Source organism: Aulostomus chinensis, chromosome 10 (genome assembly GCF_037954235.1).
Source record: "Aulostomus chinensis isolate RoL2024-O1b breed Wild chromosome 10, RoL_Achi_v1.0, whole genome shotgun sequence".
Taxonomy (NCBI): Eukaryota; Metazoa; Chordata; class Actinopteri; order Syngnathiformes; family Aulostomidae; genus Aulostomus; species Aulostomus chinensis.
In genome coordinates this window covers 14,256,322-14,269,324 of record NC_141329.1, presented here as the reverse complement: position 1 = coordinate 14,269,324, position 13,003 = coordinate 14,256,322, and the positions used below count along the sequence as shown (strand labels likewise).

Genomic DNA, 13,003 nt, shown 5'->3' with positions numbered 1-13,003 from the left:
GCTACTTGATGCGTGCTACCGCCATAAGAGACTTGATACTTGACGACCACTCCCCCCCTCACACACACAAACACACACTCACAAAGGTCTTTGTGAAGCTAGATTTTGCTGTGAAACATGAACTACTATGTTTAGCATCATTTTGTCATCCGTTTCACAATTCACTTCCTGCCAGTGAAACAAGAATCAGCCTTGAGCTTTCAACACAGGAGCCCCAGATGTTCCTCATTTCGATCAAAGGACATCTTGCCATACGACCAACATGAAATATATCCCACAACCTCACAACATTTAAAACCTCCTTTAGGGACAACGTTAACCAGCTGCAGAGGATTTCTATGTACAGTAATCGGTAAGTACATTTTTAATCATTTGTAAGAAAGTATTTGGTTCATTCAATATGTTTGGGGGTTTTGATGCAAGAGCCAAACATGAGAAACTGTGTACATATCGAAGTGTGCTCAAAATCTAAATAAATAAATAAATAAATAAAAGACAATTTTGATGGACTAAAACAGTCCAATCACTAGGACTACATGTATTTTGTGAGATTGTATTTTCTTGATCAAACTTTTTCTGATGAAATATTAAGTTTTTCAGACAAAAATTGTTGACTGCAGCCCATTAAAGTATCCCAACTCAGACCCATGAAACAATGTCCATTTAGAGAGGCATTTTGAGGAGACGATGTGACGTGCCGTGTTCCATTTTCTATGAAAGCTCCTATTTGCTCCATCTATCTTAAGCACATATGCAGATTCTAAGTTATGCAGCTGTGACAGAATAACATTCTTTGTTGTTATAGCTACAAATGCTCTGCTAAGTGCTACAGGACAGAAGAAAACAATGGACCTCAACTTCATGAGCCTCATTTCGATTTGCATGCTGCCACTGACAACAAGCAGAGCAGTGACATCCTGTAATAATGTCACTTTCTTTGAAGTGATAAGAGGTGAGAATGCAGGAAAACAGCAGAGCATTACACCAACATACACAGTCACTATGAGTGTGACAGAGGATAAAACGAAGAAACCAAGGTTTACAACTTCAATGCCTTCAAAGAAGTCAGAGAGTCATAAAGCAGCAACCAATTTCCTTCTTTCTTGGATGAGTAGTTCAACAACCAGAGACAAGAAATTTGTCGTCACAACGTCATCTACAATGATTGGAATGGAAGCCACTGGACCAACCACAACTGCAACTGCACTTCGGACACAAAGCGGCCCCACCCAAGGCCAGGATAGAAGGACCTCCCTAGTCACCAGTAATAACATGCCGTATCTGTCTACACATGTGTCAGTGACTACAAGTCTCAGCTCTACGATAGCAACATTTCCCAAACCCGTTGAAGATGAGTCTACAAAAGCCAGAATAACAACTGGTGATGTCACACAGTCCACAGGTTTATATAAATTCTCAGTGTCCACTACAGACACTCCACTCACCCTGATCACCACGGCAACGCAAAGAAAAGATCCTCCACAAACAAAGCACAAGAATGTAACAAACCATAGCAAAGTAGTGGCAGGCCTAATAGGTGGAGCCCTGGTGTTAATGATGGTTGGATTCCTGGTTATCTACATAAAAAAACGGAAGCTGAAAGAGCAGCAAATAACGACTGGTGCCTGGGCCGGCCCATCCCCGTTCCTAGAAGGAGGAGCTGACAAAGGCCAGGTGACACTGAAGTTTGCTAACAGAATCTCACTCTCGAGCTTCCTGCCTCAGGGACTGTCAAAAAGGCTGTCCTTGCTTCAAGAAACAGAGGAAGAGTTGACAGACATGACACCAACTATTACCTTTGGAGGTAAAAATCATGGGGGTACAAGTGAACAAGAGTTAGATGAAAATGAAGTACGAGAAAGTAACTGTAATGCTGCAGCCTGTCCAGAGGTGAAAAGCATGGCTGATGCCACAGAGACAATTGAAAACTTGTCCTGTTCAGAAACTTGCAACCCAATCTCCACAAATGATAGTTACACTCAATTGGGAGCTGTGGGAAACACTTTGGGCACACAGCAGTGAAATGAATACCAAACCCCAATAATGTAGGCAATTGGCCCCAATAGGCTCGACTGCTACTGATATCCAAGGCAGGGGTGACTGAGAGCACACTAATGTGATGAACTTGGTCGACCCTGAAGCCCAAAACATAGAGGGTCATCCTCCAATGGACAACATGAGCATGGAGCATTACAGCATTACAGTCGATGATTGTATAAATTGGAGCACATTTATATTAAAAATAAAAGAATATCCATAGAAAGGCATGCACAGCAGGGGATTAAACCAGCAACCCTTTAATTTCTCGTCAACTATAGTAGGTTCAGCTAAAATAATACAAATCAGAAATACAAATGCTTTCACTGTTTTCTAAATCTAAGCATTGATCGGAATTAATAGATACTGGCCATAGGGCAGTAAACGGGAGTGTGAATGGGGGCTATGAGATAAGAGATTTTCAGAAGGTACTGCAGTTTTAAAAACAAAGAGATATATATACACACATACATATACATATACACATATATACATACATTATATATACATATATAAACACATACACATATATATGTGTATATATATACACACACAAAGTGTTTTGAGTGTCATTAGTGTGTCAATGTCAATTTGTGTAAAATTATTTTATCTTCGTATGAAGTATCATGCATACCACTAAGTTAGTTCTGCATTAACTCATTTGTTTTCTGCATAAGCATTTTTTATGTTTTTTTTCCTTTTTTAAGCAAGAATGTGGAGACTTGGGTCATTTTTCCTGAGTTATTATAAAAACCTTTCGCTAAATGCTTGCAACCTATGACAAACACTTGGCCCTCTGCCAATTAAAAGTGGAAAATGCCAGCTAGTTCAAGCAAGCATGCCCTCAATAAATCTTTTGAAGTGCCTCAAGTAATACTCTTGGGATGCTTAAGCTCAAACTGCCCTTTGTTTCTTTGGCAAGTGTCCATGTTGAAAGAGTGAACACTGCACAGTTTAGCATTATGGAGCATTTTTCCGTCCTCTCTGAAATGTTGTAATTAAACGTTTGTGCTTTCACCAACTACTCAAATTACTGCTTGCATCAATGTCAGTCTAGAACCCATGAGAAATGGAGTGAAGGAACTGATAACAATGTATTAAGTGTGCTCTATTTGTTCCAGAGTTATATTCCTGAATCATGAAAATAAGTGTTTTATAGAAAACAATGGTGCCACAGTGAATATGACCTTTAGAATAAACAATATTATCCCTTACTCCTTTTATCACATAAATAAAAATTCTGGTATAATTGGAGGTGAGTTCTTGACTTATGATGACACCCCCCCCCCCCACACACACAAAGAACCCAGTTCATCTGACAGTCCAAGTAAATGTTTCTACCTTATTTAAAGAAGTGTACTCAAAGGTCACATTCTACAAGGCCATAAAGGAAACAGATGCATCAAAAAACCTACAGTCTAACTCCAAAACAAAAGAAGCAAAAATTAGGGATTATTCTTAATCATTTGTTTCTTTTATTTGGTTAATGGTTTTGACTGTAAAATGTCCCCAGGTTCCCAGGTGTCATGGATGACATCTTCAAAACTAATGGTTTTCTCTATAAACAGCAGTGCAAAACTTAGATGACAGAACACAGAAAAGCAGTAAAACCTTACATTTTAGGGTTCTGGAATTAGCAAATTTTATATTTTTGGTGATAAAATAGTGATAATTGAGTCATCATAAAGATTAAAGTTTCATGCTCAGACAACTGACAATTCGAACACTGTGAGGCAGAACTGACAACGGCTGTGTGTAGATTCACAGTGGTAAACTGAACATTACCTGATTTTTGGAGTTACCAGATTATTTGGGTGACCATCTAAACATACTGCACTATTTCATTACACCTCATTATGGTACAATAATGCCCAGCAATGTGGATATAAAAGTCTCACAAAAGTAAAATTCAATAAAAACATGCAGCTATTGTGATAGTGTAATGGGCTCAGAGCGCTACCAAAACTCGGGGAACCTACAACCAAATTGTCCCTGAATGCATCCTGTGTTTACACTCAGAAAACTGTGGTCACGTTGAGGAAGTTTGCAAGTGTGTGTAAAAAAAAAAAAAGATCATATATATATATATATATATATATATATATATATATATATATATAAGCATATAAAGTGACACACCTGAATGCTGAAGCTAGACACTTCTGTATTTTACATATTGCATTTCAAATCTTCTTAATATGTACCATATCGTATGCAGTCAATAAAATGACTTGCGGACAAATGTGCTACTTTTGTGTACTAGTAGAGCTGTGGGCAGCACTATAATTAAACAAAAACAAGTGGCTTAGGGACTGTGAGCCATCCTGACACATCTTACTCAACATTTTCCACTTCCACTTTAAATGGGCTCATATACCACAGGAAAGACAATAAAACACACAGCGTTGCTTGAAACTTGACTGCATAAGATGAACAAGTATGGCAGAGAAAAGTAGCAAGGGGGTAGCTACAGAAGAAGGAGAACCTCTTCCAACAACCTCTTTCTGTTTGTTAGCAGGACAGCAAAGATGCAGTAGATAAAGGGAAAGTGTTTTGTATCAGCATTTTTCCATGAACCACTAAGCTTATTTGAAAGTGACTTGATGGAGATTGAAAATGACTTAAGGTGGCACGGTGGTGCAGTGGTCAGCACTGTCAGCTCACAGCAAGAAGGTTCAAGGTTTGAGTCCCAGCTCGGGCACGGGATCTTTCTGTGTGGAGTCTCCATGTTCTCCCTGTTCCTGTGTGGGTTCTCTCTGGTACTCCGGCTTCCTCCCACAGTCCAAAGACATGCAATTGGGGACGAGGCTGATTGATACTCTAAATTGACCGCAGGTATGAATGTGAGTGTGAATGATTGTTTGTCTCTATGTGTTGGTCCTGTGATGGACTGGTGACCTGTCCAGGGTGAACCCTGCCTCTCACCTGTAGATGCTGGGATAGGCTCCAGCCCCCCGCGACCCTCAACAGGAAAAAGCAGAAGGAAATAGATGTATGGATGGAAAATGTCTTAAAATGTTATATTATCACAAAAGGAATCTGGAAAATTCTCAAGCCTTAAGATATCTATTTTTGGTTGTCTTTAACTTTATTCTGAATAAGCACACAATTGAAAGTGTTAAAAGTACCAATTTGGAAGCCAATTGTCAGTTTGGTTGCCAGGCACTGCTGGAAACTAAGTGGATATGAGCAGATTGCGAGCTAAAAAGAGTTTTTGAGCAATAAATAAATAAATTAATTAAAAAAAAATTTAAAAAATGGGGCAATCCCCCCCCCCATTATAATTAAAACCAGAAGTTGTATTTGTTGCACAACCTGCATAACTTCCGATCTATTTCAACTGACATCACACACTACCAGCTTAAAGTTTGGACACATCTACTCATTCAATTTTTCTTTATTTTCATGATGATTGACATTGTAAATACTCACTGAAGGCATCTGAACTATGAAGGAACACAAATGGAATTATGTAGTAAACAAAAAGTGTGAAATAACGCAAAACATGTTTTATATTTTAGATTCTTCAAATTGGCAACTCTTTGCTTTGATTACTGCTTTGCATTCTCTCCATGAGCTTCATGAGGTAGTCACCTAAAATGGTTTTCCAACAGTCTTGAGGGAATTCCAAGAGATGCTGAGCACTTGTTGGCCCTTTTGCCTTCACTCTGCAGTCCATCTCATCCCAAAACATTTGGGTTTAGGTGCCTGTGGAGGCCAGGTCATCTGCTGCAGCACTCCATCACTCTCCCTCTTGGTCAAATAGCCCTTACACACCCTGGTGGTGTGTTTGGGGTCATTGTCCTGTTGAACAATAAATGATGGTCCAACTAAACGCAAACCGAATGGGATGGCATGTCGCTGCAGGATGCTGTGGTAGCCATGCTGGTTCAGTGTGACTTCAGTTTTGAAGAAATCCCCCACAGTGTCACCAGAAAAGCCCCCCCACACCATCAGACCTCCTCCTCCATGCTTCACAGTGGGAACCATGCATGTAGAGACCTTCTGTTCACCTTTTCTGCGTTGCACAAAGACATGGCGGGTGGAACCAATCAGCACCGATTTCCACTGCTCTGATGTCCATTCCTTGTGTTTCTTGGCCCAAACAAATCTCTACTGCTTGTTGCTTTTCCTTAGTGGTGGTTTCTTAGCAGCTATTTGACCATTAAGTCCTGATTGGTACAGTCTCCTCTGAACAGTTGATGTAGAGATGTGTCTGCTTCTAGAACTCTGTGTGGCATTGATCTGGGCTCCTATCTGAGGTGCTATTAATTTGTTAATTTGCGAATTCTGAGGCTGGTGACTCAGATGAACTTATCCTCAGCAGCAGAGATGACCTTTGGTCTTCCTTTCCTGGGGCAGTCCTCATGTTAGCCAGTTTTGGAGACTGCACTTGGGGACACATTCAAAGTTTTTGCAATGTTACAGACTGACTGACCTTCATTTCTTAAAGTAATGATGGACTGCTGAATACTGAACAGTTGTCAAATAGGGCTGTCAGCTGTGTACCAACCTGACTTCTGCACAAGACAACTGATGGTCCCAACCCCATTAAGAAGGCTTACTTAATTCCATATATTTTGCTTCATATACATAATGTAGAAAGCAGTAAAAATAAAGAAAAAACACTGAATGAGAAGATCTATCCAAACTTTTGACTGGTAACATATCATGATATTATCACATAGATTTACAAAGAAAAGACCAAAACATTCATTATACAATCAATAAATAAATGATGCATTGAACATGATGCGGTTCATTTTTTATTAAGAACCCAGTCATGAAGCAGCAGTATAATGAAGGTTCTCTCTCCAAAAGTAATGCCATCCATATCCTCCAGGAGGACCATGTGGAAGAATCCTTAAATATATTTCAGGTCAGATAAATACTATCCCTGAATGGGTTTTCCGTTACCTTGGGCCTCCAAATTGTCTTATAAATCACCCCAGTTTACTCCTTTTCATGAAGAAGCAGCAGTTCTACTCTGGACAACTTTGGAACCTCTAAGCTATGAAGAGCCTTTAGCACCAACAGCCAGGACATATCTGGGCCCAAATTTTCCTCTTCCATTTACCAGTAATAGTTTTCTGTCCGATTAGGAACCTGAGATGTGTGACTAATGTTGGAGTTGAGAAAGAATGGCTGTCTTCAGACTTGGCATTAGTAGTTATCCCAACTATCTCATCACCAGGGGACAGCTCTTACCTTTTCAAATTATACATTATAAAGCCTCTCCATGTGTTTCCAGTGACCACTTGTGAACTTTTGCTCTCCACATGGATTGTTGCTGAAAATGACAAACTCTCAGAAGTGACAGGTCAATGCAACCCAGGTTAAAAACAGATAGCAAAAGGTTTTTGGTTTATGCCCTTCAGTGCTACATCACTCAAAAAAGTGCATTTTTCTTTTGGAGTACTCACAAGTAGTTGCCTTGAGCTGAGAAATATGTTTTTCTCTCCTGCAATACTTCTTTCTAACTAGAATGCAGAAACAGCCAGCCACATTAACATAGCTAGAACCTAATGGGGTCAACTAAGAGGTCTTAAAAAGGTGTGCTGTATATCAATATGAAAAATTAAGAACTACTGTCTCAGCAGCTGGTATACTTTTACTGTCTGTGTGCTTGTAATGGAGGGAGAGAGACAGCGCTGCTACTGAGAGGCATGCAGAGCCATATAGCAAGATTCTTGTCAGCACGCACACACATCCCAGCTCCTGCTTGCCTCATCAGCAGCAGAGTGGGCAGGCTTGCTGCTGCAATTCTTTCTATATTTCATTCTCCTAACCTGGAACTCCAGCTGCAGCGGGAGCCTGCAGAGCGCTGAGCAGGATGAGGGTCTGCACTAGCAAGCAGAATGTATAATCCCACACCACAACCTTCACAACTGCCTGAAAAAAAGAGCTCGAGACCACTGCCTTTCAACAAAAGAGAGACTAAAGAACAAGGGCAAAAATAGAGCTGGAGGAGGAGACGACATGTCTGACAGACACTAGAAAGGATGAGGTGAGTGATTCTGAATTTGAAAATGAGGAAAAATCATGACCATAGACATCTAACAGCTCGGTTACCATGTAGATTTATCTTTTTAACATTCATCTGAAAATGTAGCACTACCGCTAAGAAATGTGTAAAATATTTCTCTCTTCAAGGTATTTGCATGTCACACTGTCCTGGCTTTACAAACACAGACACTTTTCATCTTTAGACCAGCACTCTGCATTTGCTGTTAGACAAGTGAGTACATTGTCCTGAGTGAATTCAGTCTCACTGCAGCACTCTGAGCTGCCATAGAACTGACAAACCCTCAAGCCAATTGGAACTCAGGATGGCTAGCAACCTCATAAAATCCAAAAAGCAGAACACTAGGTTAAATGTCCCACTTCAGCACAGGACTGGTCTTCGGAGGAAGGTTAAAAATATAACATATATAATATATCATTGAGTGTATCCGTATTTGCACTTTCTGAATTATGATAGGGTAGCAGATCGAGCACTGCACAGTGAAGTAGCAAAATGCGAGCCCAATGCATTGGACTGAAATTGCAGTGATATGAATGATAAAAGTGTCATAAACCTCAGCCTTTTCAGTGTCCAATCACCTAAACATAACACACCTTGTAATCCTCTCTAAATCTCTTTTCCTCCTGTACCACACTCCAGAGCCCTGACCATGCCTCCCTGCACTGCCTCGGCACTCTGCCTGCCTCTTTTGCTGCTGTGTGGACTCCTGGGAGGTTGGGTTTGGTCCATCTGCCCTTCTGTGTGCTCCTGCAGCCAGGGACACCGCGTTGTGGACTGCTCTTCGCGAGGCTTGACCAAGTTGCCGTACAGCCTGCAGCATAACATCCGTTTCCTCAATCTGTCTTTTAATAGGTAGGCAGCTACAGCTCTGCTGTCTCATCTGATGACACACCTGCCTACAAAGCTCAAATATAACAATAGTACAAGGAGATGCAGCATGGAAATGTGAGTCTACAGCTCTTGCGGCTACACCATGTTGAACTTTATGCTTAGAAATATGGAGCTGCCCCAGATAATAAGTCAGAACCTCTTGAGATTAAATAGGTGATGTCACAATGAGAAGTTGTTCACGTACTGTGGGATATATAGCATGCATAAGCGGTTATGTTAAATACTATACTGTTGTGTCAGTTTGCAGGACATGAACAGCCAGCTCAGCCACTATGCCCACCTGCGTACTCTGGATGTGTCCTACAACCGGCTGGAAAGCCTGCCTCCTGCTTTGCCACGATCTCTTTGGGACATTCGGGCAGCAGGAAATCACCTACGCTCGTTAGACAAAAACGATACCGCTTATCACTGGAACCTAAGAGTATTGGATCTATCAGACAATGAGCTGGAGAGGGTAGTTTTCATCAACAACACCCTGCCAGGCCTCCAAGCTCTCAACCTCAGTCACAACAGGTTTTGGACGGTGCCCACAAATATGCCCCAACACCTGGAGATCATTGACTTATCACATAACTATCTTGTGCAGATCCTGCCCGGGTCCCTAGATCGACTGCCCAAGTTGGCTCAGTTCTACCTGCATGCAAATCGCTTTTCTTGGTTGTATGAGGGGATCTTTGATAAACTTACGGGATTGGCAGTGATGACTCTTGGGGATAACCCCTGGGCTTGTGAGGAAGAAGAAAACATAACAAGGCTCCTGAGGTGGGCTGAGCAGACCACTGCAATAATCATAGGCTGCCCTTGTTACACAAGACCCATTTGTGGTGAAGCCCATCTGGCAACACCAGGGAGAAAGAGGCACTCGGGGCTCTTCACAGAGCTGCCACTATGGGCTAACAGTGGAGCTACAGAACATGAGGCTGGAGCACCCACAAGAACTTCAGAAACCATGTCTAGTTCCCAGGCAAAATCTGTGCTTTTTGAAGCTGGAGTTTATCAGGACAGAAGACCTGTGAATGAATCTGTGGACCCCATGGTATTTGTCTGGACATCTTCCACTACTTTGGTCACTGTCTCTACACATACAAGCACAACTGTTCGCCCCTGGTCGTCCACAAAGAAGCCAAGAGTAGCTAACCCATGGAATAAAGGCCACAGACTCCTCTGTGAGACTCAAACAGTCACACTGACCATTTTAGCCATGATGACACTAATCATGTCCTTCTGAAACCACATGACTGAATACTCAATGTACTGCTTATTAGATTATTTTGGACAGTGAATGTAAACAACTTTATTTTCATGTCCATGGTGAAAACTGCTGTGACTGTTATTGCCTTCTGTCACTATGAAGTCTATCGTCTTCTTTCAACCCACCTGAACATAACCAACATCAAATGTAGATGATGTCCTTTAAATTACGACATACACTGCTGAAGTGTATGAGCTTACTAGACAGAAAACAAACAATAAATGTCCTAATACGACTGGCATATTAATGCTTAACTCTCAATACAATGCTCGCACATGGATGCTCTGCTCTGCTCCATTTCTTTAGGTGATTAGTAATATTAGATGGAAATTTACTTTTTACATCATTACTCTCCTTTTTTATTAACAGTGATTCAAATGTCATGATGGACTCCTAAATACATCCACAAAAAAGAATTTGGACTCCTGTTTGAGATATTCCAGTATCATCTTCCGATTCTTCCATCAAATTTTGCGCAAACATACTATGTGTTGTTGAGAGAAAAGGTGAGACGGAGGCCATGGAAACAGATCTATTCATACTATCAACCTGAGCATCAAATTCCTGATAACCTCTGCGCTTGACGTAAATAAAGACCACTCCCACTATTTGACGAAATATGGCAGTATTGCATTTTCAAGTTATACGTTGGTACATCTGTCTTCTTGACAGTTATTTCATCACTTCTCTTATTTCTATTACAGTTAGGTTGACGGGAAAGAAAGTTAATTTGGGAAATTGTGAGTGCTCACTTCCCTACTTATCTTGTGGTTTAGGGTGGACAAAAAGGAGGAAAAAAAGTACAATATTTTGATAAGAATGTGACTTTGAATATTTGTCCCTACCATGGGAAGATGAATAACTGGGACTTTCCCTCTTAACAAAGAAATGGAACTGAAAGTCAACGATGAATGGTGCATTCTAGATCCACTCCAAATCATATCCGTCAAGATCAAGATCTCTACCAAGTTCCTCCCTTAATCAGCAACCATCACAAATGTGATAGTGAACCTGAACTGTAAAATAGGCCCTACAGTTGCCTAAAAAAAAACAACTTTGCGACAATATGTATAATAAATGGGAAAAAAAACATACCAATCTGTGTCTGATTTACTGACTGAATTGAAAACAGAGACTACTTTCCTCAAATGTGGTGGACAGTGGTGGTACAGTGGTAGCAAAGTCACCTCATAGCTAGAACATTTTGGGGCCTTTCTGTGTGGAGTTTGCATGTTCTTCCCATGCCTGTGTGTGTTCTCTATAGGCACTCCAGCTTCCTCCAACACACCAAGAACATGTTAGTTAGCTTAATTGGCCAGTCTAAATTGACCGCAGGTGACTGGTTGTCTGTGAGCTCTGTATATGGCCTGGCAATGACAGCTGGGATGGGCATAAGGGGCCTCCCAGTTAGAAAAGTGAGCAACCACTGATTGTGCACTCAGTTACCCATTGCAAAACTAAAAGAAATGCAATAATGTTGCAAGAACAGGATTTCATCAAAATACTTGAAAATGCAGGAAAAGACATCCACGAGGACAACAGCCCCCTTCTATTACATGGAACGCCACAACTGAAATGATCTCACTTGTCTCAGTATATTTACAGAAGTATTAAAAATAGTTTAGATTTCTTTTGTCATAATGGTCAATGGGATACTTCCTGATGATCCGATAACTATTAAGTTCGTATTTTTCTTTTCTGCCATTCTCTATGGTCACTTTTATACAATATTTTAATCTACCAAATTCCCAAAAAGCCATTCTTCAGTAGATATTTTGGAGTTGCTGCCATAAGGCAACAGGATGAGTATGACAGGAACTGAAACATAAGCGTGAGCAATATCTCCACCCGCTACGGCAAAGCTGCTGATCCGCACTGCTAAAAATCTGATCTCATAACTGCAATATCCTCTAACAAGATCATCACACACATAACAGAATGGCAACAGCTGTGCTGCAATTTTGAATATATTTACATGTTGAATAATCTCAGAGTTAGAGGCAAACGTCTGTCAACTGTGATAAAGAAGGAATACTTAGTACTGCACCTCACTTGACACAGGAGATGCAGTGTGTCCTTGGCAGGTGGGGCAGTGGGCTACAGATGACTGACTGCCATGTTATGTTGATAAGGTTTGTCCAAAAGCTGGCAGGCAGTGTTGTTTCGAATGACTGGAGTAAGGAGTTCCACTCTGTAGCAGCTAATGTTTGCATGACCCTGCTGAGAGATGTGTACTCAGAGAGCTCCGCTAACATTATTTCAGAATGATCTAGCACTGGCCCATGCTATACCTCTATAATGTTCAGTAAAATTGGCAGTGGTTTTGACTAACCCTCGTTAAAGTCAGACAAAAAAATACCACCAATCACATAACCTCCTTGATGGAGGTAGAAACATTAATTGACACTGAATTTGTTTGGTGATTATTGCTACCTGACAAGTGTGCCAACATATCCGAAATTTTACATAATGCACCGTGTTTCAACACAGGGTTTAACAGCTCATCACACTTGTGCAGTTGGCAATAGAAAATCAAACAGACAGAAAGGACACCCACATGGACAAAAAGCTTAAATATACCTGAAAATGTCATGTAATAGCTTAGTTGGCATGCTGTTGATATCTGGTGAAAGCGCCACTTCCATGACAACTAGGTACATTCCATATTGAATGGAATGTAGACAGATATGAAAAACACAACTTCATTAAAGTTGTTTTATTTCCAAAGTCAAGGCTGAGCATTCATGCCTGTAAGTTCAGCTGTTATGTGTTGACTGGCTCGTCTGCATAACCAACTT

The 13,003-nt window shown here is 40.8% G+C and overlaps 2 protein-coding genes across 4 annotated transcripts in view; one reads left to right on the top strand and one right to left on the bottom strand.

Annotated features, from left to right (window-relative positions):
* nf1a (neurofibromin 1a) overlaps positions 1-13,003 on the bottom strand; it is a 100,972-nt gene that overhangs the window by 24,188 nt on the left and 63,781 nt on the right. The gene's annotated exons all lie outside the window — the stretch shown is intronic.
* LOC147254477 (oligodendrocyte-myelin glycoprotein-like) lies at positions 7,429-11,282 on the top strand. The gene is made up of 3 exons (XM_086216124.1): positions 7,429-8,044; positions 8,702-8,914; positions 9,194-11,282. Exons 1-3 carry the CDS (start codon positions 8,040-8,042, stop codon positions 10,179-10,181), a joined length of 1,206 nt encoding a protein of 401 aa, XP_086072250.1. The 5' UTR covers positions 7,429-8,039; the 3' UTR covers positions 10,182-11,282.